This window comes from Podarcis raffonei, chromosome 6, assembly GCF_027172205.1.
Source record: "Podarcis raffonei isolate rPodRaf1 chromosome 6, rPodRaf1.pri, whole genome shotgun sequence".
Classification (NCBI taxonomy): Eukaryota; Metazoa; Chordata; class Lepidosauria; order Squamata; family Lacertidae; genus Podarcis; species Podarcis raffonei.
The window spans coordinates 33,897,642-33,925,331 of NC_070607.1; the positions used below are offsets into that span (position 1 = coordinate 33,897,642).

General features: G+C 39.2%; 2 protein-coding genes across 18 annotated transcripts in view; one reads left to right on the forward strand and one right to left on the reverse strand.

Annotated features, from left to right (window-relative positions):
• Nucleotides 1-19,806, forward strand: part of FUBP1 (far upstream element binding protein 1) — a 32,332-nt gene extending 12,526 nt beyond the window's left edge. For 3 of the 11 annotated variants that reach the window (XM_053391966.1, XM_053391969.1, XM_053391970.1), the window contains 17 exons: nucleotides 1,136-1,185; nucleotides 1,274-1,345; nucleotides 1,605-1,662; nucleotides 3,285-3,447; nucleotides 3,534-3,632; nucleotides 3,715-3,816; nucleotides 4,516-4,618; nucleotides 4,710-4,810; nucleotides 6,157-6,298; nucleotides 6,712-6,872; nucleotides 7,191-7,342; nucleotides 7,883-7,962; nucleotides 8,411-8,536; nucleotides 10,963-11,037; nucleotides 14,756-14,815; nucleotides 14,901-15,046; nucleotides 17,438-19,806. In XM_053391966.1, coding sequence (XP_053247941.1) covers nucleotides 1,136-1,185; nucleotides 1,274-1,345; nucleotides 1,605-1,662; nucleotides 3,285-3,447; nucleotides 3,534-3,632; nucleotides 3,715-3,816; nucleotides 4,516-4,618; nucleotides 4,710-4,810; nucleotides 6,157-6,298; nucleotides 6,712-6,872; nucleotides 7,191-7,342; nucleotides 7,883-7,962; nucleotides 8,411-8,536; nucleotides 10,963-11,037; nucleotides 14,756-14,815; nucleotides 14,901-15,046; nucleotides 17,438-17,545 — 1,798 coding nt within the window. In that variant the 3' untranslated portion in view covers nucleotides 17,546-19,806. The other 8 variants (XM_053391968.1, XM_053391974.1, XM_053391976.1 and 5 more) reach the window with 6 other exon arrangements.
• Nucleotides 18,709-27,690, reverse strand: part of NEXN (nexilin F-actin binding protein) — a 28,475-nt gene continuing 19,493 nt past the window's right edge. For 5 of the 7 annotated variants that reach the window (XM_053391981.1, XM_053391982.1, XM_053391978.1 and 2 more), the window contains 6 exons: nucleotides 27,280-27,468; nucleotides 25,138-25,335; nucleotides 24,609-24,830; nucleotides 22,881-23,066; nucleotides 21,236-21,593; nucleotides 18,709-21,140 (listed from right to left, as the gene is read on the reverse strand). In XM_053391981.1, coding sequence (XP_053247956.1) covers nucleotides 21,127-21,140; nucleotides 21,236-21,593; nucleotides 22,881-23,066; nucleotides 24,609-24,830; nucleotides 25,138-25,335; nucleotides 27,280-27,468 — 1,167 coding nt within the window. In that variant the 3' untranslated portion in view covers nucleotides 18,709-21,126. Of the gene's footprint in view, nucleotides 21,594-22,880; nucleotides 23,067-24,608; nucleotides 24,831-25,137; nucleotides 25,336-27,279; nucleotides 27,469-27,690 lie in introns of all 7 variants that reach the window. The other 2 variants (XM_053391985.1, XM_053391983.1) reach the window with 1 other exon arrangement.

Here is a 27,690-nt window from a genome sequence, read left to right on the forward strand (position 1 = left end):
TATAGTATTACTCCCTTACAGTTGGTATATTTGTGCTTATTACATACCTCTAAGCAAGCATTGTACAGGATTGGATGCTTAGCAAGGCATATTTTAGAAACAGGCAACTGATTAATAATGTAGCATGTGTGTGTGGTTTCTTAGAGTAACCATGCCACTTTCCAAAAAGTATGATTTTTAAAAATATGCCATCCATATTAAACCAACATTCTCTTACTGCCTTCAGCTAAAATTGAATCAGGATGTTATTCATTACTTTGATGGCAATGTAAGCAAATCTGTCATTGCTACTCAAATCTCTTTGAAAATAAGATGCCAGTCAGTTCAGCATGACAGAGAAATCATTGCCTCTTTCAAAATAGCTTGGATCAGTAAGGGTGTTACTATGTTTAAGGACAAGAAATAAGGCTTAAATCAGCTTGATAGGGTTCGTTTGAAAAGGTAAATGAAAAGAACGTGTTCATTAGTGAATTTCCTCCTGCATTGTAGGATAGATCATGCATGTAGTTTTATTACATTTCCCCAATCTTTTCTTTCTCTTTACATATGCTTTTCATATATTTGCTGTTATTTGTGACTTCTGTATTTAAATTAAAAGTAGACAGGGCTATTTTCTATTTATGTGGACTCAGAGGCATCTCCACCTGACCATGTTTTCTCCTGCATCCCCAGCAAATGGTCACAAATTGTCCATTGCTGTTCTTGTGTGAGCAGAATAGCTCTCCACTCACACAGTGGGGCTTAACCTTCCTCTCCTTCCTCCTACATGCCCCCAAATCTGCTCTTGCATGTTGGGGAAAACCAGAGTAAATTTTAGAGGCATGTAGGGGGATGCAGGATGGAGAAGAGCAAGGTAAAATCCTGTTGCATAAGTGGAAGTCCTCTTGTGCAAACCTCTGCCTTAAATCACATGTAGTGATTATGAAATTCAAATCTATGCAAAGTATTGATATTATTGTACCTATTCATTTAAAATAATTGGCTACTGATAAAATTACTATCATTTGTAGGCTTGCAAAACTACAAATCTGGCAAAGAAAAAAAACCTAATAGGAACTAGATAACACAATATAATTCTGAAGTTTATTGAGAGAATTCCAAGCAAGGTGCAATATAGTTTTTGTTATTTTTTCAGGTCTGTAATGACAGAAGAATACAAAGTTCCTGATGGAATGGTTGGATTCAGTAAGTAGTATAACCTTGCTATAAAGTAATTAAAATATACTGAATGCAATTCGTGCAATAATTCTGGTTTGTTTGTCCATTTTTCAAGTAATTGGCAGAGGAGGAGAACAGATTTCTCGCATACAGCAAGAATCTGGATGCAAAATACAGATTGCACCTGGTAACTATTTCATTTCCTGTTCTATTAATGAAAAGTATGGAACACAAGCAAGTAATGTTACAACCAAACCAGTGTTTTTAATTATTTTCCACTCTTTAGGAGAAGCTATTTTGGGAACAAGTAATGGGTTAAAATTTGGATACATTATGGACAATTGATTTTGAGTACCTTTTGAATGTGTAATTCAGTTAATGCATAATTGCTAGCTACTGATTTCTTTCTTTAGTAGTATTAATTCTGTACTATTTCCATTTTATAGATAGTGGTGGCATGCCTGAAAGATCTTGCATGTTAACTGGAACCCCAGAGTCAGTACAGTAAGTGTTCGCTTAAAACTTTCAAATAGGCTGATGTGTTTTTAATTATGGTTCTGTATGTTAAAGAGCATAGTGTACTATGTCAGAAATTACTTTCTGGTGTCCTAGGTGAAGAGTGATCATTGTTTAGGCATGGCTAAACTTGTATAGTTTGAGGTTTCCCCCCAGGTATATCCAGTACGTTTTAACCTACCTTTCTCTTATCTGCACTATTTTGCAGATCTTCACGTTCTGTGTTTTCGATCATCTGCATGCCCTGCCTTTTTCTTTTTGCATCCGTGCTGCTTATACTCAATGACATGTTTCTTGTCCTCCTTCCTAAATGGAAGTGCTGTGGGCATTGTAAAGAGTCACAGATTTTCATTTACTGTTAAGCAGATTACCGTATTTTTCGCCCTATAGGACGCACATTTTCCCCTCAAAAAATGAAGGGGAAATGTGTGTGCGTCCTATGGGGCGAATGCAGGCTTTCGCTGAAGCCTGGAGAGCGAGAGGCGTAGGTGCACACCGACCCCTCTCGCTCTCCAGGCTCCAGGAAGCTATCCGCAAGCCTTGCACGCCCGGGGGGAGTTCCCCCCGGGCGCGCAAGGCTTGCAGGCGGCAGCCTGCAGCGCGGAGGACACCCCGTGCTTCGCGCATGTGTCGGCAAGCCTTGCGCGCCCGGGGGATCTCCCCCCGGGAGCGCAAGGCTTGCGGGCGGCAGCGCGGAGCACGGGGCGCACTCCGGAGGATGCGCCGTGCTTCGCGCAGGTGTCCGCAAGCCTTGCGCGCCCGGGGGGGGGAGATCCCGCCGGCGCGCAAGGCTTACGGGCGGCAGCATGGAGCACGGGGCACCCTTCGACGGACGCCCCGTGCTTCGCGCAGGTGTCGGCAAGCCTTGCGCGCCCGGGGGAACTCCCCCCTGGCGCACACGGCTTGCGGGCGGGAGCACGGGGCGCCCTTCGACGGATGCCCCATGCTTCGCACAAGTGTCGGCAAGCCTTGCGCGCCCGGGGGAACTCCCCCCTGGCGCGCACGGCTTGCGGGTGGCAGCCTGCAGCACGGAGCACAGGGCGCCCTTTGACGGATGCCCCGTGCTTCGCGCAGGCGTCGGCAAGCCTTGCGCGCCCGGGGGAACTCCCCCCTGGCGCACACGGCTTGCGGGCGGGAGCACGGGGCGCCCTTCGACGGACGCCCCATGCTTCGCACAAGTGTCGGCAAGCCTTGCGCGCCCGGGGGAACTCTCCCCGGGCGCGCAAGGCTTGCGGGCGGGAGCACGGGGCGCCCTCCGGAGGACGCCCCGTGCTTCGCGCAGGTGTCCGCAGCCTGCCGCCCAGCGCGTGGGGTGCCCTGAAGCAGAGCACCCCTCACGCTGGGCAGACATCGGCCAGCCCCACAAGCTCGGGGGACAGCGGGGAGGCCAGCGCCGCCATCCCACTGTTCCCCGACCTGGTTTTGGGGGGGGGGAAATAAAGGGAAAAAAATTTTCCTTTATTTCCCCCCAAAAAAAGCAGGTGCGTACTATGGGACGAAAAATACGGTACTTGCTTTTCTAGTTAGCCATCACCCATTTTACTCTGCTGTTTGTTCCAGTTATGTTTTCCCCCAGTCTTGCCACTATTATAAATTGTATATTTTTCAAGGTCTGCAAAGAGATTACTTGATCAGATAGTTGAAAAAGGAAGGCCTACGCCAGGATTCCATCATGGGGATGGTCCAGGAAATGCAGTCCAGGAAATTATGATTCCAGCTAGCAAAGCAGGATTAGTTATTGGAAAAGGTGGAGAGACAATAAAGCAACTTCAGGTAAGCTGAAAAAAATTAATTTGTGGGCAAATGCATTAAAGTACTAAATTTGCATGATCTGTACAGATTACTTTTGTTGAATGTAGGAGAGAGCTGGTGTAAAAATGGTAATGATTCAAGATGGACCACAGAACACTGGAGCAGACAAACCTCTTAGAATCACAGGAGATCCTTACAAAGTTCAAGTAAGATGATATTTTAATTTTAAAAAATAATGTTCCTTTATATAATGTTCCTGCATCTGAATTGTACCTCATTCTCTTTTAGCAAGCCAAGGAAATGGTTTTGGACCTAATTCGTGATCAAGGTGGTTTTAGAGAGGTGCGCAATGAATATGGCTCAAGAATAGGAGGAAATGAAGGATTAGATGTGAGTATAATGAGAACATTTTATGAAGTGTGTCTTTTTCAGAGCACTTCTTTTTCTTCAAATTGGAATAAAGGGCAGGAAAGTATGTAATGAGATGCTTGTATATACTATTAATGTATTTTTTATTTTATTTTTAGCGATTGCTTTCCCCCCTATGTTTTTAGCTGTTTCTGTTTTAGCTGTATGCCGCCTTGATTCTTCCAGGAGAAAGGACAGGATATAAATAAAAAGAATAATAACAGATTTTCATTTCATTTTTTGACCCTTATAAACTTAGCGATGAACTTCTTGGCAATTATTGAACTATTTCTCTAAAACATAATGGTTATGATACTTATGGGTTGTATTAAATATTTTGTTAGAAAAATAGCTTGGAAAGGTTTACAGCAGGCTTCCTCGACCTCGGCCCTCCAGATGTTTTGAGACTACAATTCCCATCATCCCTTACTAGTCCTGCTAGTTAGGGATCATGGGAGTTGTGGGCCAAAAACATTTGGAGGGCCGAGGTTGAGGAAGCCTGGTGTACAGCTATTAAATTTCCTACTGTTCTCTGACCTTTTGTTAACCTAATCCTCTTCACGGCGGCTTTATTGTGGGTTGCTTGTATGTTTGAGATGTGTCAAAAGTAGTGACCTAAACCTAGATAAATACTTTTGATTGCTTTGAAACATTTGCTGAAAATTTGTTTTGTTTCTTCAGGTACCAATTCCAAGATTTGCAGTTGGTATTGTAATTGGAAGAAATGGAGAAATGATTAAAAAGATACAGAATGATGCTGGTGTGAGGATACAGTTCAAACCAGGTGAACTGCCTATATGTACATGACATAAAATTCAGAGGTTTTCTCCTAATTTTTAAAGGAAATTTGTTTTAATATTCCATTCCTCTTCCAGATGATGGAACAACTCCAGACAGAATAGCCCAAATCACAGGACCTCCAGACAGATGCCAACATGCAGCAGAAATTATTACGGATCTTCTTCGAAGTGTTCAGGTTGGTTCATAGCTGCTAGGAATGTTTATGAAATCAAGTGGTTTATAAAATATTACTGGGTTTCTTTTAAAATGTGTTTGAATACATTTCTCAACTTCAAAGGAAGTGGGCTAATGGGAGCTTTAGTATTTGTGATAGTTACTTAAATAGCTGTGTTAATAAATTTCTAGCCTTGAAACCAAAAATATCCACTAGCCTACCTATGATAGCCATTCTGGGTTAAAAGAAAACATCAACTCTGCAAATTGTCAATGCCTGTTTGTGATTCTTGTTCAACCACTGCAAGGCTACAGAAATCCTCAATTCAGGAAAAAATACTTTGCAAAATAATTTAATGGTATGAAATAAGTTCCCATCAGTTTCTGGGGTGTGCTTTCATATGTAAAACTGCTGGCATGAGACTCTTTAATTCTAGGATTAATGGAACTTTGTCCTTCTAAGCTTTGTGGCATTTGATGGTTTTCAGTGGGATAGATAAATGCTGAGCCTCACCTCAGTGTGGGTTAGCCAACACTGTGTTTGCCAAGCATGGTGTTGCTGATTAGCAGTGTACATAGAAAGATTGTTGACTGAAAGCTGTCATTCTGGGGAAATACAGGCAACATTGATAGGTAAGGTTGTTTGTCAAAGACATGGTTTTCACTATGGTGGTTGTGCTCATCCTGCTTGCGGTCTTCCCATAGGCATCTGGTTGATCCTTGGGAGAACAGAATGCTTAATAAGATGGGCCATTGGTCTAGTCCATCAGGGTGCCTTTTGTATCCTTAAAGCTATGTCTGCACTGAGTTACTTCAGATTGCAGGTAGAGGCTCATACAAAAAAAAAAAAAGCATGTCAAAGAAGGGCTAAATGTGGACCCTATTCCATGCCATTTATTTGGTATGGAGGTAAATGCACTCCTTTGGTTGCCAGTTGTGAAATATCAGCTCTCCTACCCCACTATATAGAGCAATACTCACGTCATGTCAATTTGAAGCAGTATACCCTGGGCAGACATTTGCTAGTGGTAGCTATGCTTTTTGTTTCACACCTCTGCCCCAGGTGCACATAAAATGGATGCCATATTTTAGGTAAACCCCTATCCCTGCCTTACCCATCCCCATGGTTCCTTGGCCCAAATGCTTTTCATTCAGCTGACTTTGAGGTATCAGAAGGATCAAAAAAAGGTAAAATAGATTCTCCAACGTCTGCAAAAATATTGTTCCTCTCTTTTTTTAGACATTGGCATATATACACTATGCATTGTATTTTTGTAATTTTGGCAGAGGGAAAATTGCTAGTCTTTTTAGGTTGCAGTAATTTTGAATTATTTCTGATTTTCTTTTGTTTCATTCATCTCAATCTAGGCTGGCAATCCTGGTGGTCCAGGACCTGGTGGTCGTGGACGAGGTAGAGGTCAGGGCAATTGGAATATGGGACCACCTGGTGGATTGCAAGAATTTAATTTCATTGTCCCGACTGGAAAAACTGGATTAATTATTGGGAAAGGTAATAAACTTGATTTATTTGGCAGATCGCTTTTCTATCTTCTGTTACATTTAAACTGAGATTTTCTAAATGGGGTAGCTGTATTCAGTGTTGAGTGATGTGTGACAACATCTTACTGTCATTGATTAGGCACTGGGACTTAAGGTGGTGGAAGTGTCACTTTTCCTTGAGGAGCTAAAGAATGTGTGACTTGTTACTCCTCCTCCTGAATAGGGCCAGTAAAACAATGGAACAAAAAGGTTCCCACCACAAATTCAAATACAGCCTGAAGTTAATCTGTTCAAGAGGTCTTGCTCTGTTTTAGGCTGATAATATTTCTTCAGAGGAGAATAGACTTGTTTAAAATTTCCCTACTCTGTTTCTTTAGGAACTAGCAACAAATTCAGTGCAATAATTTGTACTTAAAATTTCAGGTGGTGAAACTATCAAGAGCATTAGCCAACAGTCTGGTGCTAGAATAGAACTGCAAAGAAACCCACCACCAAATGCAGATCCAAATATGAAATTGTTTACCATCCGGGGGACACCACAGCAGATTGACTATGCTCGGCAGCTCATAGAAGAAAAGATTGGAGTAAGTATTCTGAAAAACCATATTTCTTTAATTGTTATGTAAAGTAAGAGGAAACCAGTTCCTATGATACTTGTGCGGAAGTTGCCTCTTGATGCTAGTAGTAATTGGGGAGAAATACACAAAATATACCTTGCATTCTTGATGCATTTTCTCACATGTCATAGAGCTATTTGAGTAGCGAATATGTCAAGCTGTTTGCCCTAGTACAATTGCTGTTTACCCCATGAACTGTTAGCAGTCAAGGAGCTAGTAGTAACAAGCTTGTTCTTACAGTTGGTTGATAGCAACTTCATCCATGTCATTTATCTTTGCTTTCAGGGTCCAGTAAATCCTTTGGGACCACCTGTGCCACATGGACCTCATGGTGTTGTCCCTGGGCCACATGGGCCCCCTGGGCCGCCTCCTGGGGCTCCAATGGGACCTTACAATCCAGCTCCCTATACACCTGGCCCTCCTGGTCCTGCACCTCAGTAAGTAACTTAGTCTTATAAATAAATTGGCAAAGGTATCAAATAGAAATCACAAACCCTTTTACTACTGGGATGGGTTTTGTTTTGTTTTGACAACTACTTAACCACAAAACTGATCAGACCTCTTCTCCACCTTCACTCTCCCCACCCCCAAACACTGGGCTACATCAGTAGAACTCAGGCCAGAACTTGTTTTTGCTGCCTAATAACACATTTTCTAAGTGCTAGTAAATTAACATTTTTATTCACCAAGTAACCAAAAACATTATTGCATAACCCTTTGGTTTCAACCCATTTCCAGGATTGCTTTTAATGCATTTGATACAGTAGTTGCAGCTGTAAATAGCTAATTAGCGCTTTCCCCAGAAATAGGGTGCTCCAGCACTGGGTGGGGAAAGTGCTGTAAATTGGGGGTTCTGCCCCTCCAAGCACCAGTGGCAACCACGTGACTTGTTTAGAAGTCTGAAGTAGCTGCAGCTGCTGTGTTTTGTTGCTTTCCATTTCTGATTAATAATGATTGCACATACGCTTCCTCCTTAGTGGCCCTCCAGCACCATATGCTCCGCAAGGATGGGGTAATGCTTATCCACACTGGCAGCCACCGAATCCTCCAGATCCTGGTAAGGAGAAACGGTTTAAAAAACTACATGTATTCTCGTGTCCAGCCAAGATGGTGTTCGATTGCATTGAGTTCCATGTTTAAAACGAGACATAAAATGGTACATTATTTTTAAAATTCCTAAATATGTTGATTCTGAAACAAATCCTACTGATTTATTGACATTCACTACCAAGGAAGTTTGCATAGGATTGCAATTTGAGTCACGTGACTACAGACTAAATACTGTTGAAAGTTTAAGAAATTGACCTGGGCTACTTTGACTTAAAGCAAAATCCTGTGCATGCCATAGTGTTAAAAATAAGTGTATTTAGGATTGCAGCCTTGAACCAGATATGGTTTGTATACGGCCAATTAGACAGGAACTGTGTGACTAAACTATAACCTATGGAAAATAAAGGAAGCCTACCAAAGATATGTTGAACTTAAAGTAATGTTTCATTTCCTAGGTAAGCCAACAGACCCCAATTCAGCAGCATGGGCAGCTTATTATGCTCACTACTATCAGCAGCAAGCACAGCCACCACCTGCAGCTCCGCCTAGTGCACCACCAGCCACTCAGACCAATGGACAAGGTACCCAATCAGTTTTGTAAGATCATTGCATTTGGAGGCTTGGATCCTAAGACTTTAATTTAAGGAAGTTCACTGAAGGAAGGTTTGACTCTTTGAAAAAGCTGTTCAGGGACCTCTCCTGAATAATGTGGGGAAATGTGCAAGAATCCCTTGGAAGGATGATTCACCAAAAAGGTGCAGAGGTCTGCTCGATTTAGAGTGATTCTCCCATCCCACATTGTACATTAAAGAATCTCCAGTCCACAGAAGTGGCTTTTCAGGGAGGCACAAGTTGGTAGGAGGGAGGGGTGGCAAAATTTCATTTCATGAACTTCCTTGAGTTCATTCAAACTTTGAATCCAGGACATTGTTTTGACCAGATAGTCTCATGTAATCTGAGACACACAGTCTTGCCTCACAAATTCCACCTGAAATTCTGATAATTTGATGGTATAACAAAAAAGATTTGTTGCAAAAATGAATGCTGGTTATTTCTAAGACTAGAATTGAAAATTGTATTGAGCACTATGTGGCATGCTGGTGCATTGAGGCTAGAGATTACCAGCTTCTGCAAGGGGAATCAGCATAACCTAGGAAGTGCCTGCTGGATCATGTCCAATCCTCTTTGTTTTCCAAGTCAGTGGCCATCTCTATCTCAAGTTTTTCCTGTCCTGAATCTTCCAAGATTCAGCTTCCTTGGATGTCACCAAAGTTCTAGTATTTTGTGAGAGGAAGAAAAGCTTTTCACTGTTTACTTTCTCCACAGCACGCATAATTGTATGCACCTTTCTGTCCCTTCTTATTTCTCTAAACTAAAAAGCCCCAAATGTTGCAATCTTGTCTCATTGGGAAGTTGCATAATCTTCCTGATCATTTTGATTGCCCTTTTCTATATGTATTCCAGCTCTACCAACTGAGCTATCCCAGCACTTTTATTTTCAGTCCCTTTCCTAAGTATGGAATGGAAAGGAGCGGGAAGTACTCACTGGTACACAGAAATATATATGTTACCCTATCCAAAGTTTCACTTTTTATGGCCCTATCATCTTAATCTTAAACTTACTTTCAGCAAAAGTGCCCAGGGCATTGTCAAGGTCTTGGCTACCTCTGGATTGCTGCTATATCTGTCACCTTTGTTTCTACCCTTCTCCATCCAGTTTCCTTTGGGCTTGATGTCTTATCCTTTTTTTCTCATTCTTTTCACTATGATAGTGGGGCGAACATTATGTCAGAGGCTGACATGCTGTCACCTATTCACCACTGCAGTTCAGGATTCTAGTCCTGATTTAGCAGTAAACTGTAGTTTCTCATGTTATTCAGACAGCTGCAATAAGCTTGGCAAATGCAAATCATGTGTTGGCAAGTCCTGGATTGAAATTCCTGGATCTCTGTGGATAAGCAGCAAGAAGAATAACGTGAGCCTGAAACTGTTCGTGGCTTATTCCTATAGTGCCAGAGCATTGATGTGGCATTGTGTGAATCACACACCTGTTTCTTCCACCTTTCCTTCTATACAGAGATAGGATAAGGCTAGTGTCACACACAGCCATACATACTCAGCTCCTGCTTGGAAATGCCAAATAGAAAAGAAACCAGTGCTCCAGATACCATATACTAATCTGTGCATTTGGGTAGAAATTTGGCCTGCACAACTTGGTGCATGACAACTGTAGGATGCCCAAATTTTGTCTAGATTTCATCACTGGTGTGCTTGTTGATACCATTAATAGATCAAAATACTAGCCTTTTAATATACATAATATATTCTACTGTAGTGCTTTTATTTGGTACTATCAAACAACTCTTCCAAAAAAAACTGCAATGCATACACATTTTCAGACACGTAGTCATCATGGTATATAGACCAGACTTTCTCAAATTGGAATCTGAGGGAGCCTTGGTAGAGCAAAGGAGTGGCTGGGGAAACCCAGCCAGATGGGCGGGGTACAAATAATAAATTATTATTATTTGAGGCAACTCTTAACCAGGCTCCATACAAATCAGTGGAAGGGATTTTTTGTTACTGACTTTTTGAAGAAAGGACATTGATGGATGTGGGGTGCCCACCAACAGTCATCATGTATGTCCTATGCCTTGAGTCTTTGACTGTAAAAAATACCAGTTTCAGAATCATTGCTTTAAACTACTTGGAAAATGTGTATGTTGTATTTTGCATCAGCTGTATGCTTCTACATTTCAGTGTTGGCATCTCAATATGGCAAAGCTTTTCCTCTGCAGTTCCTAAATAAGTGGCTGACACTCACCCATAATGTAATTTTTCTCATTCTGCTGTGAGATACCTTCCAGTTGACCTTGTGGGTTTTTTTGTCTCTGTCAGCTGTTGACTTCACATAATGTGTGTAAATTTAAATGCACAACTATCTCTGCTAGTATTTCTATGCATGTTCGCACAAAAAACTTTTTCTTTCAACTTTATTTTCATGTAGGAGATCAGCCAAATCCAGCACCAGCAGGGCAGGTAGATTACACCAAGGCATGGGAAGAGTACTATAAAAAAATGGGTATGTTTTACATTTTTATTGATGTAAAAAGGAGGCTTTTATTATTTACTTCTCTAAAAAGCTTTGCTGTTTCATATGCTTTTTTAAAGTAGCAAGACAATTTACTTGGTTGCTCCTGAAATTAAGAATTGGGAGTCTTATGAATACCTCTTCATTATGTATCAAGAAAAGTGGGTTCTCAGGGAATTGCAAGGATAGCTATTTTGCATGAAGTGTAGAGTAACTTAGGTTTTGTAACCTAAAACATCTAACCATCTTTTTCCCTACCTTGTGGCGTTATCAGTGCTTGATAACAACAGCCATTACACTTAATGACCATCATCATATCAGATGATGTACGCTGCCAGTAACGAGCATACAGTGGTGCCTCGCAAGACGAAAAACCCGCTAGACGAAAGGGTTTTCCGTTTTTCGATGCGCTTCGCAAGACGAATTTCCCTATGGGCTTGCTTATCAAGACGAAAACGTCTTGCGAGTCTTGCGATTTTTTCTCGCTTTCCCCCCCTTTTTCTAAGCCGCTAATAGGGTTGCTTCGCAAGACGAAAAGACCGCTAGACGAAGAGACTCGCGGAACGGATTATTTTCAACTTGGGAGGCACCACTGTATCTCTAGCTAGCTAAATGGAAAAGTCTGCCACACTTAATAGACACCATCTCACAGTTCTATCATGAGCCAGCATTTCCATTCATGCCAGATGTGTGTCATGAGAAGACCCATGTAGTTCTTTCTCCTCTAATGTAGGGACACACCAGAATTCAGTGTCAGAGTGCCTGCAAAGAGCAGAGGGGAAAGGTGAAGCTGTACCATGTGAGTTAGGTTGAGGCAGGAACAACAAAAAATGTGATTGAGAGAGACTTGAGCCCTTTTGGAATTTCAAGGGACATTAACCATTCTTACAGAATTATCACATCCTGGTTGTTGTTTTTAATGAGCATAATTCAGAAATTTACAATAAATCCCATATATTTCAGACATAAGGTTAGCCAGGTATTCTCAATTAAGGAAATATATGCAGGTCTGACAGAATGCTAAATCTCTTAACATAGACCAGCCTCATTCTGGTATTTGTGCTTGGGTGTGCCCGTAAATTAAAATTATGTTAATCATTACTCCTGGATTCATTTGTGTGTGTGGCAGAGTGGGGGAGAATAATGATTGTCACGACTATCCTGCCCTTCTCTTGGTATTGCCATGTTTTTCATTAAAGGCATGACTGAATCTGAGTTGTGGAGCAGAGATTTTAAAATAGAGTATATGCAGGACTAGTTTTTTCAGTCGGATTTCAAGGAATGCCAAATTAGTTCTTGAGGGCATAATAGCCTTGTTAGCAGATAAATGTAGGCATTTTCTTGAGTTTAGAGTTCTTCCAAATGTTCTTAATCAGCCTGGCATATGTGATCTACAGACTAGTTCAAATACAGCAATTCCATATGATGATTCTCTTAAGAAACTGCTAAGACCCCTAGTACTGCTTTCTCAATATTTACAACTTTACCAGAAGTTCTAGTATGGATTAATTCACAGTAACACCCTTGTTTGTGGTTTTCTACTGCTTACTCTGGTACAAATTTATTCAAACCTTGTTAGAGCAAAATAGAGGTTTGGATCCAGAGACCCAACAGTTTGAGTAGAAAGTGCTTCCCTCAGGTGGAGGGGCATATTGAAAGAAGTAATGCACCCCTATAACTGGTTTCAGGTAGTTAGACTCTCTAGAATGGCTCTTGAGAACAGAGGGTGGTTGAGTCAGTAATACACTCCTGTGGACAAGCAGAAATGCCTTACATGATGCAGTGGGATTTTTGGATCCATTCAAAGATTCTAGTAGTCATATCCAAGGCTATTATTTTATGACTGTGACATATTTGTAAAAGTAACTTATTAACATCACTGCAGGAAATATCTATGCCCTCCACTCCTAAATCTTGCATAGCTTCAGATTCAAAGACTTTTAAGTCCCAGTGTATAGTATGCGTCCAATAATTTCAGCACCTTGCTGAAGCTAAGCAGTTATGGTGTTTAGATGGGCGACTATCTGGGAACCATGTCAGAAAATAAAAAATAATACATTTGCTGCTGTGCACTAAGAGCAGTATCCAACCAAGTTGTTCTGTTAGTATAACAATTTCCATTTTGTCAAAAGTTTTACTACAACTTGGCACTAGTTTTTTGCATGCATTTCTTGTTCATGTGTCCCCTCAACTCCCTTTGACTATACAGTGATATATTTTTTAAAAATGTAGAATTAATCCTTTTATGGATCAAGTTAATACCTTGTTTATAGTAAGATATTAAAGCATGCATCAATAAATTGAAACAAAATGCTATACTTTAAATATCACATTAATGTTAAACATTGCTTCAATATTTCTATTCTGCCATTTTTCTAAGGTGTTCAGTACTTAAAAGATTCCCGAACATTATCCTATCTGAGCCGCCTTGATTATTTCAGAAATAGAATTAACAGTAGACACTTGGAGGCCACTTTTTGGTCTGATAAATTACAACTTGCGGAAAAGACACATCAGTATAGCAGTACTTTGCCTTCAGCCATTTTTATCAGTATGGATGTCCTTATAGTTGGAATTGTCTGATTCCAAAGTAAGATATGAGCCAGTTACAGAACTTTTGATTTAATATGTATGTTGTTTTTACCTGAAATTGGGGGCTCATGATATTATATATGAAGCTCAGTAGATGACCTCTATCACATAGGTTAAGCAACTTCACAGAATTCCTTGTGATACTAAAAGTTTAACTCCGTATATCTGATAGTTCTTTGGAGGAATGACAGGATGTGGTGCTTCTAAATCCTTTGAGTTCCTTCTCCCACCATTACATGCCAACTCACTTAGAATGTGTGGGGAAAACATCAAGGACAGGCTTGATTTCCTTTAGTTTTTATTGTGACCCTTTCCTGTTTCAAAATTGCTGACACTTGCAACTTTAAGACTAAAGATCTTGCTTCATTCAGTATAAATATATAATATCCTTCAAAAATCTAATTTATATTATTTATTTAAAAGATACACAATTAATCAGTGAGCTGATTTAAAGGGACCCATGTGGTCACTAGGAATTGACCAGCCTGACTCCTCTATGTACTGCATTGGCAGCAATTGAAAAATCTAATGTTGTTAAATGTGTGTTAAACATGATTTGACAGGAAATGTGTTCTTAATTTTTGAAGCAGTGTTGGGAGAAGTAATGTTCAAACTTTCTCAGTTTGATAGACTTCAGGGCTGGTTCACCTTGTAGGAACACGGCAGTGACTCCTGTGTGCCCACTTTGTAGAATATTGTGTATACGTGCTGTACATTTCCCCACCCACCCCAGCAATACAATTCTCACAGAGGGGGCAATAACATGGATCGGGTGGGATAGTTTATGTATGTAACAATATACTTAATATGGAGTAGGGCATCTCAGCTATAGATTCCCCCCCACACACACTTCTGCCATAATTTTTTTTGGGGGGGGGGCTATGAGCCATTCTACAAATGCTGAGCTCAAATGTAGGCATACAGTGCTTAAATCTTTATTTTAAACTGTGGAACAATGTGTAGAAGAAAATATTATACAAATTAGAGATTTAATATTATCTCTTTGTTTGCACTAAACTTCAAATAAAACAGCAAAGAACTCTTCCACTGTATTCTTGTCTGTAATTTTGGTGTACCTGGGAGCTGTGTTTACATTAAAATGTGGGGGGTTTTGCAGGTCAACAAGGGCAGCCACAAGATTATTCAAAGGCTTGGGAGGAATATTACAAGAAGCAAGGTAATGTTTGTTAGAAACGAGATTATTTTGAGCTTCTTTTGTCCCTTTTATGGCACCAGAGTTGTGTAATGTATGTTTGTTCTAGGTCAGGCAGTTCCAGCTCCAGCCGGAGCCCCACCAGCGGGTCAGCCAGATTATAGTGCAGCGTGGGCTGAATACTATAGACAGCAGGCAGCCTATTATGCCCAGACAAGTCCACAAGGAATGCCACAACATCCTCCAGCACCACAGGTATAACAATCTTGACTTATTTGGCTGATATTTTAGTGATTTATTATTATTATTTACCTTTATCTCGTGGGGTGTTTTTTGTTTTTGTTTTTTGCATGTCTCCCACTTTGATATCTTACCTGGAGTATGCATTATTTATCCTGGTAAAAGATAATCCGTAAATTGATTTATGCTCTGTTAACTGGAGTTCTGTCTCTTTCTTTGCATACATTCGATGTTTTTGATCAAAAAAATTTCTCCTCCCAGGGTTTTTGAAGCCATGCAGGAAGCCACCACCATTACATTAACCAATTTTTCTTTCTTAAAGGCTTCACTCCTGAGTTAGCACAATTTAAAAAAGATTTTCTTTAACTTTTTGTGTATCTCTTATGTATTTCTTCGCACAGGGCCAATAATAAGAAGTGGACAATACAGTATTTGCTTCATTATGTGGGGGAAAAAAACCTTTGTTAAATGTATGGATGCAGACGCCTTCTTGAAGATCATAATTTTGTTTGGTTTAAAAATAGTGTTTTTGAAAATGTACAAAATATCTATCACTACTGATAGGAGGTAATATTTCTGTGTAGAAATGGAAATTGGTTTGTTTTTAGTACATTAGTGTAGATGTACACATTCCAGCAAATGTATTTGCAACTATTATGTGGTCAATGCTTTGTGATATAAATGTACTTTTTCAATGTATACTTGATCACTTTTAAATGCCTGTTTTGTGCTTTACAATAAATAATATGAAACCTCCTGTGTCGGTAAGTTGGATATGTGGGTACTCGGAGAATTCAAGGGTTTCTTAGTAATGCTGTACATGTACACAATTAAGGTTTTTTTCCTTGAAAGTTTGAGCTTTACATTGGTATTCTCCCTTTGCAGAATAGTTATAGAAGGATCTTTTTCATTACTGTATTTTGCTGTTTAGCATCTTGATATCCTCCTCTTTCTTCTTGATTAAAAATTGCATGTACATGAAGATGTTCCTTGACATACTTCTACTGCATTAACAGTTGCATTTTCTTTTTTATCCATGACCACTGTCTCAGACCCATATAGCTGCTATAGTTAACATTTGTTTTTATACATGGTTTAATTCTTTAGTATATTTTTTCAGGCTTGTTATTGAATCGTTCTAAAAGGCAATATGTGCTAAGCAATCGGTTTGCAGCACTTTGCTTAAGAATTCAGTGTAGTAAGGATTATATGCATTTTAGTTACTAAAACTGCGTTTGTGTTAGAAATATGCCATTTGGAGTCTGGGAGTGCTTAACAGAAAAACGTCTTGCAGATGAGCTCTGTTTTAAAATGCTGAAGACTAGTCATTAAGTTATATTTTGAAAAATCTCCATAAAACTTTTTTACTTTTACTAATTCATACTGAAAATTGGTATACTGTTAAAATCCACTGTTTGCTTTTTTTGCATCTATTAGATTACATGCAATACAGTCTGTCTTGCCATTGTCTGTTGAAGTGCAGGTTTGATCCAGCCAGTATAGAACTAGCTCTGTAGGGGTGAGGAGGACTGTGCTGTGTATCATCCTTGATTGTTCCTTCAAGGAGCATTGCACTGTAAGTACATCAGAATGACAAAATGATGAACTGCAACAGTATCTTTTTGTCACTGTTCCACATAATGCAAATGCCATACCTGTGTGAATATTATGTTGGAATAAAATACAGTGCTGATATTTTAGCAAATCATAATTGCTTCTTAATTCAGAAACCTAGGTGTTCATAAATGTATGTGTATGAGCTTAATGGTAAGTATTCTTGAGCTATTTAGCTTTAGCAAAAGAAATTGTCATTTACCTAAGTAATAATTGTTCCTTAGGGTTCAAAAATGAGATATATTCAGATAAAAACTTGTGCATTGTTAAAAACAAAAGTTTGAAATGCTTGTCAGGAGGAAGTTGTATTGTCTTCAGTTGTCTGCATTTATTTGGTGATAGAAGTATATGTTAATTTCTAAACCTTTATTAGCCTTATTTTTGGAAAACTATTTTGTTGTTTTGGAGTATACTCTTAGGATGGCTGCAAGAAAAGAACAAAATGAGATCAGAAATGAAGTAGTTTTACTGCACAGATAATTAGAAATGCATTTTGTTGTACTGTAGAATCAGGAGGGAATTATTTTTATCCCAATTTAGGGTAGGATTTAAATTTTGAAAAGACTACTAGGAAGTTATTAAATATATTTAGTGTAGGCTGTAAAGTCTCTAGATCAAATATTTTGCATGATTAGTCTGTAGCTTATTCGAAAATGGTGTAGTTACTAACTAAACAGAGCAACAATTCACCAGATTCTTTATCATTCACCAAATGGAGGCTGTTGATTTTGATTCATTTAAAGTATAAAATCTTTATTAATTGCAAACAGTGCAATTATTTATACTTCACAGTGCCTTCCCAGACCTTCCACCTTAGGTTCTGCTGCAAAAAGCACAGGTAAGCACAACCTAAGGAAGTGTATAAATACATATTTCAGTTTATTAATGTTGTCCCTGTGAGAATTTTTTGTGCTTGTGTATTCAAAAGCAATCTGCCAATATCTTCCCCAAATGTATTCTGCTCTTCATGGTTTCATTCCAATGGAAAGTCTAAAACAATTATTTACATTTCTGGGTAAATGTGTATCTTTATTTTTAAAAGATAAGTGGATTGCTGCAATAATTTTTGAGTAAGTCACTTTTACTATTTTTCCCTCAATAACAGAGTTGTTACAAATGAATATAAAATATTTTTTCAAGATACAGGAAATATTGGTCAGAATTTCAACAGCCTTCACAAATGCTTTTATAATGTTCAAAGGATGTTATACCCAATACTACTTATTCAAGCATACTGTGTGTTTCATTCCCAAGGCAATAACGGATTTTAAGTTATACACCATAAAACATAACCTAGCCTGCTTATTTGATAAAGAAGGGAAATTTAGACTTGGAATTTTGCAGAATAGTTGTAGAAAGCATGTATTACCAGTGAAATGTTAACAGTTCAGCAAATCTTTCCTTTTTATAGGAAACTCCTTCCTACTTTGCTATTTCAGCTGAATCGCTGTATATTTTTGCCAGTTTAAATGTTTTGTATATGGCTTATTTAGATAGCTTAACTGGTGCATTTTTTTCAGTTTAGATAGACGATGCTAAGGCAGTACCATCAGTTTTTTGTTTGTCACTTAATAAAATGCTTTGATTTTATCAAAAGTCCTGCTTTTCTCTGCATCAAAGAAAAATATTCAAAAAACCCTGCCTTCATTTTCACACACAGTGCTGAAGATGCTGCAAGCACCAAATCATAGCTCATAAAATCAGGTCCTGAGATAGTTACTTCCAATAAAGAGGATTCCTTTGAGTGTATGGCCTTGATGAGCCGATGAGCATGGACCATAGAAGGGCTCCATGTAGAAGGTAAAATTGGCAAAACAATACCGATTTTAAATGTATCCCATACTTAATGGTGTAGGGTATAATTTGCCTGTTTTAATCGCTTCTCATTCTTTAAAGTGCTATTTGCTTGACCATAAATGTTCCATAATTTGTTATGTGGTAATAATACAAACCATCTATCAAGTTACACTTTGCTGAATAGTCAAGCATAGATAATGTTTTGCATTTCACAACTAAATTAATAGTTGTACTTGAATTCCCTCGAGCCACTTCATATTTTGTTGTAGTTCAACATGTCAGATTTCATTATTATATGAGAACTAGATACGTGCTGAAGAGCTTCATCTCTGTTGGATTTTGTTTCCCCATTTTAAAACAGCTTGTTTTCGCTGCTCAGTTTTTAATATAAACATAGCTTGAAATTTCAAGGGAAGGGATGTAATAGAAACTAGAATGAAATTGTTGGCATAGGGGATTATGCATCTGCTTTGATAATCTTTATACTAAGCATTTTTTTATTTTCATTATCAATTTGCTGGTGGACCTACAGGCATCTTCTTGCACCAAGTGTAGTTTTGGTATTCAGTTTTGTCTGATTTCTGTCAGAAACCTTGCATTGAATCAGAAGGTTCCATTCCATTCATTGAGTTCGAACCTTTATATACATAGTTGCCTCGTTTTCCTTGAGCGGTTCTTGTGCTATGGCAGGGGGGAAATAAGTGCAAATTTCCCGGTCACAGAATGTTAGGCAGTGAGAGTAATGAATGTTTGGAAAGATGATCTTAATTTCAACTAATAACAATGTTTATAGATCACCCTTCAGTATGTGTGCTGTATAGGATATGCTTTGCTAGTTTAAAAAAGTGAACTTTAGATTCGTGTAAATTGCAGTTATTTTTAGTAACTAGGTAGGCTATATCATTCACCTTTCTGAAAACATTACATCAGCTGCTGAGAAATCTTTCTTTTCATAATCTAGGCAGTAGAAAGAACTTTTCGATTTTTGTTGTGTGTACTAGCAGTTCATAAGGCAAAACATTCGGCCCTACACAATGCAAACAGTAGCTACTCCTTTCCTACTGGTAGTACCCTATGAAAGTCCTGTGTTTATGCAACCTTTATCTTATATGCATGCAAGATGCATTTTCGTCCTAAGATAGTGTTCTCTACAGAAACTACCCGTGTAAAAAAAAGAAGATTGTCTTTTAAAGGCTACTGTGATGGGAAGTATCTTAGGGACATGCAGCTTGGACGTGAGGTAAATCAAATGCTTTACAGTATGTTGTGTTGAGCTTGCAATATTGACACTGTATGTACTCATGAATACACATTAATTGTAATGTTTTTGTATAAGTTCTCAATAAATGTAAACTAATGGGTAATTTGTCTCCTGTGGGTTTTTTGGGGGTAAGGGGCAGGTACTTAAAGCTTTCAAGTGGAAGATGAAGTGTTACCGTTTCTTCCAGTATTTGCAGCTGTGCATGTATTAAATAAAGAACATGCTCAATTTTAGGAACTGAACATATTTATTAACCTTCCAGTTCAGGTACAGAATAAGTCATTTGGTACAACATAAGGAAGAGACCCAGTTATCTCCTGCATAAAATGTAAATCAGTTGTCCTGATCAATAAAAGTAAGCCAAAATCCCATGGAAGATTATGCAAATTTCTTCCATATCTCTCCATTCCAGCACACATTTTAGTCTGTATTGGAGTTCTGTTGGTTGTTTCTCATGTAGCAAAAAGCATGGCTGTAATATCTTGTTATACATACATATTTCTGTATTGTGTCTGGTATATACTGAGTGAGATGATTCAGTAAATAATTATACAATACGAGATGTAAGTTGAAACATCATTCACTATGATTCTAACACTTCCAACCTGAAAGATACAAATTTGGTTCAATATTCCAAGCAAGATGCTGGACAACGCCTACCATCTAATACAAAACAAATGCAAATGTTTTATTTCAAAGAACATGACATACAACTGTGTGTACACATTTAGTTACATAATCCTGCTTTCAAGCCAATATAATCTTGGTTTAATTTTATTAAAGCATATTAAAGGAAAAGTTGCATTAAACAAAGGCATAACTTAAATAAAGCACTACATTATTTTTGGCTACTTAATAGTTTAACCAAAAAAATACACTTTTTGCTCTCAAAGCTTCCAGGACCAAATAAATAAAGATCATTTTTTATGTAGTACGAATTAAGTGGTCTTTGGATTTGATTTGATTTAATACTGTGTTTGTATATGGTTTTGGCTGAATTTTCTATATGAAAACTAACATTAAGTAGTCTGCTACTTAGGGTAACCTTACATGAAGTAGCCGATCACATTCAAGACAATCGTGCATTTTGATTAACATGGTGAAGACTTGATGGGATCATATGACAAGCTGTTTCATATGAACAGCTTGGCTTTCCTGATAAGAATCTCCTTGTCACAGAAGCAATTCAGTGGCATTAACAAGCAGCCACAGTGCTGTTTACAAGTGGAAATTGAGCCATTGTTTGTCAAATGAACCAAACTTCTGTTGCCAAACTTCAGTCTGAAACCAAGAGATAAATCTGGCAATTGGGTATCTTATTTGAGGAATGATAGACAACTTCTTGTTGGCCCCACCACAGGAGAGAGAAAGAAAGATGGATGTAGTAAATTTAGGGAAGGAAGGCTCCAGAAAAAGTAGGATATTAATAGTCATCAGCTAGAGAAGAGAAAAGAAAATAAAGTTAAGAAAAGATCAACAGACATGAACAAGAACTAAAGAGCTGAGAACTTTTTAAAAACGCTAACTCTTACTCTCAATAGTGAGAATACAGGTGCTAGCTGCTGTTCCTCTGCTGTTTACTGCTTTACACATATATTCTCCTTCATCTTCTGGGAAAGTTTCTGGTAAGTAAAGGCAGTAGGTTTCTCCTCTCTCAATATATTGATAGTCCTCGCAGTCCTGCAACATTTCGCCTTCAAACCACCATGTAACCTCTGGCTTGGGTTCTCCAGTTATTTTAACAGTAAACCTTACTGGTTCGCTATCCACAACAGACACATTTTTAAGAGGCTTTTTGAACCATGGAGCACCAGAACGTGCTTGCTGTTCTTCATCCTCATAGACTGAGCCGTTAACAATGCTGCCATCCTCTTCCTCCTCTTCCTTTTTCTGCATTTTGAAATATAAATTGCAACAACAAATGCTGAAACACATTATACATCACATTGAACAGTACCAGTATGGTCAGCTTGGATAGCTCAGTTAGTTAGTGTGTGGCGCTGATAACACTAAAGATTGCAGGTTTGATCCCTATGTATTCCTCCATTGCAGAGGTTTGGACAATATCCTCTGGGTCCCTTCTATTTTTTCTATTCTAGGTACAGCTGTTCTCAAGATCTATCCTCACACTAGTCTAACCACACTAATGTGACAACCGAAACAATGCAAGGATGGAGTTCTGCAAAGGAAAGCAGGCCTAAGTCTCAAAAACAAGTCAGTGGGATAACCAGGAGATTGTCTTTTTAGCCTTTAATGTTTTGTGTTTTCTAGGCCTTGTAGAACAATGCAATAGTAATCCTTGCCCGCTTGCCAAAAAAAAAACAAGCCTTGGTTCCACTGCATGTACCTAGAGCTTCTGCTAGATAATAGATCATCTCTTACTCTAACGAACCAGCACGTGGATAGGCTTTCAATTTTTAAGAGCTCAACTTTTTAGGGATGTGCATTGACTCAAAGATTAAATTTGCGGATGTAGCAACAGGCTGCAGCCTTATCGAAGCACTCTTTCTAATTGACGTATTTGGAAGCATTTTTTTTTCTCTTAAAACCTCTGCTTTCCTTCTATTCACTGTAAAGGAGAATACGCTTTCTGTTTTCACAGCGGTAGATAAAATTTGCAGGCATAGGAGCCCCTCCAGAATTGATAAACCCTGCCAAATTGTAAGCAGTTGCACCCAAGGCTTTTCATGCAGAGCACCTTAAAAGTATATTATTGCCTGTCAGACGTGGGCGCATTTGCAGGCATGATCTCCCGTTTTGAGGGGATGAGGCCTCCCCAATGTTGGCGTTATGGCTGCAGGGGTTCTGCTGCAAGGGAAGAGTTAATTACTTTGGGGTGGCTAATATGAATTTAAGGTGGGAAAAGGAGAATGAGCCCCAAAGGAGGACTGGGGTAGGGGAAATGTCACACAGCAAGGATTCTCTTACCCTAACAAAAGAGAAAGGATGCAGTTTCTCCCTGGGAATTCTCTATTGCACCCGGGTGGGGGTGGAGCCCCACTTTCCCACCCCTTCAAGATTAGGGCATTTCCTTAGCTTTGTTTTACTTTCCCTTCCCCACCCCAACTAAACCCAGTCACTTTTGGGGGTTCCTGACTCCACGGAGCAAATCCCTGATCTCACTTGACACTGCTAATGGCTCAAACTAGTTTGGGCATGCGAAAACCACTGCATCACCTTTTGCAATGCAGCATCAATTTCCTTCTGTTCAAATTGCATGCGTAGCATTTTTTGTTCTTCAATTCTTCTCTGCTCCTCCTCTTCTCTTGCCTTTGCCATTTGCTCAAATCGGGCCTTCATGTCTATCTTGTGTGTAAATGGAGCTTCAGATTTTGTGGCTGGCTTTACATCTACTTCATCTTCCTGGAATAATAAAAACATGAGATGGCACCAAGTTTTTGGAAAAAGTGGAGGGCGGGGCGAGAGAGCTGTTATTACTGGATATGGAAAACAGGCAGAAAGCTCACTACTCAATAAACTGAATATATAGAGTCTGTTACCACAAAATGTTAAGCTGTAGGCAAAACAAAACAAGTTTCTTCTAGTGACATAAAGCATATCCTGTAGTATCGCCATAATTTAATGCTTCAAGAAGAAATTACAGTGCGCTGTCACAATTAAACATAATTCTAAGCTTTATAATCCTGAGAGGGTGGTGTTTGCTACATGATTTGCAGGAAACTTGGATCATAAATACTACTGCCTTTAAACCTACTTGATTTTTCCATTTTGTGAAGATAATACGTATGAAATCTGGAAAGGAATTTTCATCTACCTCGCTAGAGGTAAAATAGCACAGTCCATGATCAAAACAAGATGCAGGGCAAAAAAAGTAAAATTTCATCATTGTCGCTATACAGCAGCAATCAGACATACAGCATTAGCACTGTGACATATGGTAGGACTCAGACTAGACGTGGCATGCTGAAGATAAGCGTCATATTTAATAAGTTCCTGGAGTTAGATCTTTTTGCCCAAATCCATTTCAAAAGGCAGGGAAAGAAGACATTAGACAGAATGTGGTCATTCTGACCACAGAGGACTCTCTTTGTCCTCTTAAATTGAGTAGATCTCTGGAAAAACTGGTTAAATAACTGCTGCAGGCATAGGCAAACTAGCTAACAGGACCAATGGTCAGGGATGATGGGAGTTGTAGTCCCAAAATATCTGGAGAGCTGAGTTTACCTATGCCTGGTCTGCCGGCATAGCAGAGTCATGCCCGAAGGGGATCATCATAGTTTCTATTTAGCCACACAGACACTGCGAAATTGACATACTACAGATTCAAACAAGCTGTAATTTTACACAACTAGTTATAGGTATCAGCTAGTAGCCCAAGAAGTGGATGTGAATCCCCCATTTGGATGCCTGCAAAAACATTTTTACTTCCAACAAGCCTATCCAGATAAGCATTTGCTTTTAAATTTTTCTGATTTTCATCTGTGTACTGTTGATAATTATTATATATATTGTCCTGTGCACACTATGTGAATATTTTTTTTGAAAAAGCACTTTGGCATTTTTTCAAAATGGTTTAAAAAAACACACACAAGACCTGTTCAGCCAAGCCAGTGGTGCTCAGACCTTATCACAAGGCAGATTCAAAATACTGCTCCTTTGGTTGATAACAGTACCTGTCTGTATTGTGGTTGCAAGTTTCCCGTGGGTGGATCACACAATGCAGCAACATATAAATTTCGTAACCATATGTGACCTTTCCTACCTGCAGTTACTAGATTGAAACATTCCCACCATCCCATAGGATCCAGTTATGCAAAGTAGTAACCATGTGGAGATAGGTTTACACAAACAGTGCTATCAGTAAGGCTTCAAGTCTTGTGGTTGCCACACAAGCCCTAGCAAGAGCTAGCGCAAGGCAGCCACTGAATTGAAAATGGGACCTACCTCTTGAAATTTCTCTGCTTCCCTTTCTTTTATTTCCTGATCCATAGCTCTTCTCCTTGCTCTTTCTTCTTCAATTTTTTTCTGTATTTCTTCTTCGGAGAGCTGCCCAATTTTCTCAAACTTTTTCTTCAAGCTCTTCGCTTGAATAGAACCACTTCTTTTTAATTTTATTAGCTCCTCATATTCCCTGCTTAGCTCAAAGGTTTCACACTCCTCCTCTTCCTATTTAAAGGAAAATATGCCACAAGGTTATTGACAATCAAATAATACCAAAAAAAACCCCTAAATGTGCAGTGCTTAAATAACGCACTGTTAATTATGTAATTTACATTGCTTTGAGCAGCGGCATTGAATTGCCTGGGTCCGCAACACACTGCCTGCTATTTATATTGAAGTCCAGTTAGCTACTAACTATAATTTTCACAACAAGCTTTTAAACTGCATGCTTTTCTCGCCCCTCGTATTAATTCAAGAAGCAGAAAATTCTGCATGCGCTTATCACAACAATTCATGTTAAGAATTGACAGACCTCTCCCATTTCTTGTCTGAGCTGCTCAAATTCCTGCTTTTCCATTTCCAGTTTTTGTCGGCGCTCCTCTTCTGTACGCCTCTTTTCTTCTTCCATTTTTTGTCTCAGTAGCTCCTCAAAGTTAATTTCCAGTTTTCCAGGTGTGAGAGATTCTTGGGATACAGTTTTAGACATTGGCGAAAGCTCATCATCTGGACTCTGTTTGAAATAGTTTTATCATTGCACTAATGAAAAAATACATTTGTGTTGAGCATCCCATTATATTATAATTTAGATCCACAAAGTGACTTGGATCTAGAGAGACCCTGAAAGAGGTTCACTTTATTTGGCTCCTCAAGATCCCCCAACAAACCTCTGGCACTCACAAAAAGTGCTTCTATATGATTTTTGAGTATCCCTTCTCCTTTACCTCAAGGGGCGTAGCCAGGGGGGGCAGTTCCTCCCCCAGATCAAGTAAAACAATAGAAATACTTAACTAACTGACCAATCACGTCAGTTCTGCCCTCCTAACAAAAATCCTGCCCCCCCAACAAAAATCCTGGCTACGCCCATGTTATCCTCACTTCTCAATTCAGCAAAAGCCTTTGGAAAAGCTTTTCAGGGGTGACGGCAAGGCCTTACTGGAAGAAAGAACTAAGAAAATCAGCTTCAGCTAGGCATTCTTTGCAGGCTTGCTCCAAACCTATAAAATTTATATGTACAGGTGTTTTTTGGTTTAAGGTGCAGCTATGCTTAATGATTGTTGTGATATGTTTGCTTATTTGTGACTCTACACTAAGGGTTTGATATAAAACATCACTTCTTACTTGGATAAAATCTCCATTGAAATTAAGGCAATCAACATCCTCATAATGAACACTGATTCCCCCCCCCCCCTCTCTCTCTCTCTCTCTCTCTTTCTTTCTCATTCACTCACTCACACACACACACCCCTACACCTTCAGTCGACAGGGCAGTTATGTATATGGAAGTTACAGCTTGACGGGGAAAGGTAAGATGTTAATGTACCAAAGCACATTAATGTATTAAAGGATTGTGAAAAGTGAAATACTAAATAAATCCAACCCTACAAACACTGCCAGCAGAACACTGACACAGGATCTGGGCACTAATCAGTTCTTCCAAATAGGAAATTGAAACCAAATGCTCCGTGATGTTCCCACATTTAAAACAAAACACCACATGCTCCATTTCCTCACCAGATGCAATCCTTACCCTCTGCACAATGGTTGCAATCCCTATTTACTTATTAGTAGCTCCAGGACCATAATGGGAAGTGCTCTTTCTCTGAGCTAAATTAGAGGATTGTAATTTTTATCCAAACTTCTTAAACTGCTAGCCTTTCCCTTTGCCAAGCTCACATGAAGCAGAGTTATGGGACAGGGACCAGTTAATAGAAACAAGTTCTTGAAGGACATGCTTTGTATTTACATGTGCTAATTTCAGTAAATTGAAACAGAACAGTGTGTTTCCGATCTTCTGCAGATTATAATCCCATGAGCATAACTTGCACCCATAGGAGATGTGAGGGAGGTGATTTACACTTGGACCATTGGGTTGCTCTCTGCAAATATGGTGGGGGAGCTCTTGCAACAGAAAGGGGAAGACATGGGCACTGCAAGGGAAATTTGGTGGGAAACGCCTGTCGTGGAGACTGCTGGGTCTAAGTCCATGGAAGAGCAAGTTTGTTGAAGCCTATGGACTAGTTGGTTTTCCTGCTACAGTTTGCCTTGACCACTAAGCTGTTGGATTCCTCCTCTTGTGTGTACGGAGAGAGAGAGATGCCACCAAAGTGACTAAGATGTGCTGGTCATCATGCAAGTTGTTGAGGCTCATTTGACATTGACATGAAATGGGGCATATAGTGTCATCAGCCCAGTCCTATGTGATGCTCTTGCAAGAGAGATTTAGTAGGCACCTCCCCTTGACCTTGACCTTGACCTTAAAGCGTTTGCTAAAAATGTTTCTATGCTGCCAGGCTTATCCAAGCAACTAGGAATACTTCGGGGATAGTTTGTTGATGCTCTGTGGTTTAAAAGTCTTACATAGTTTTTATTGTATAGATATAACTGGCAAACTACTCTGTATTTTTGTGTGAAATAGTGGTATACAAGTATTTTTATGAATAAATAAATGACCTACCATGCTTTTTCTTGCTTCAGCAAATGCCTTTTTCTCTTCTTCTATGCGCCTTCTGGCTTCCTCTTCTGTTCTCTTTTTTTCTTCTTCTTGCCTTTGCCTTTCTATTTCCTCAAAGGTAAGTATCAGTTTCCCAGGACGGAACTCCTTGACGGAATTTTCATTTTCCTGATCATCATAATCTTCATTTAGCTTTCAGGAGAGAGGAGAAAAAACCATGTAAATAGTAATAATGATGATGAAAGGTGCAGCAAATTTGGGAGGTATTGAACTTTTAAAAATAACCAAGAAAAAGTTTTAGTATTAAAATAATGTATATAGATTCCCACCCCCTTCCCACTAAAATATACCAAAGGTCATGCATGGAAGCTAATATAGATATAATTAAATAGCACAGTAATTCAAGTAATATTC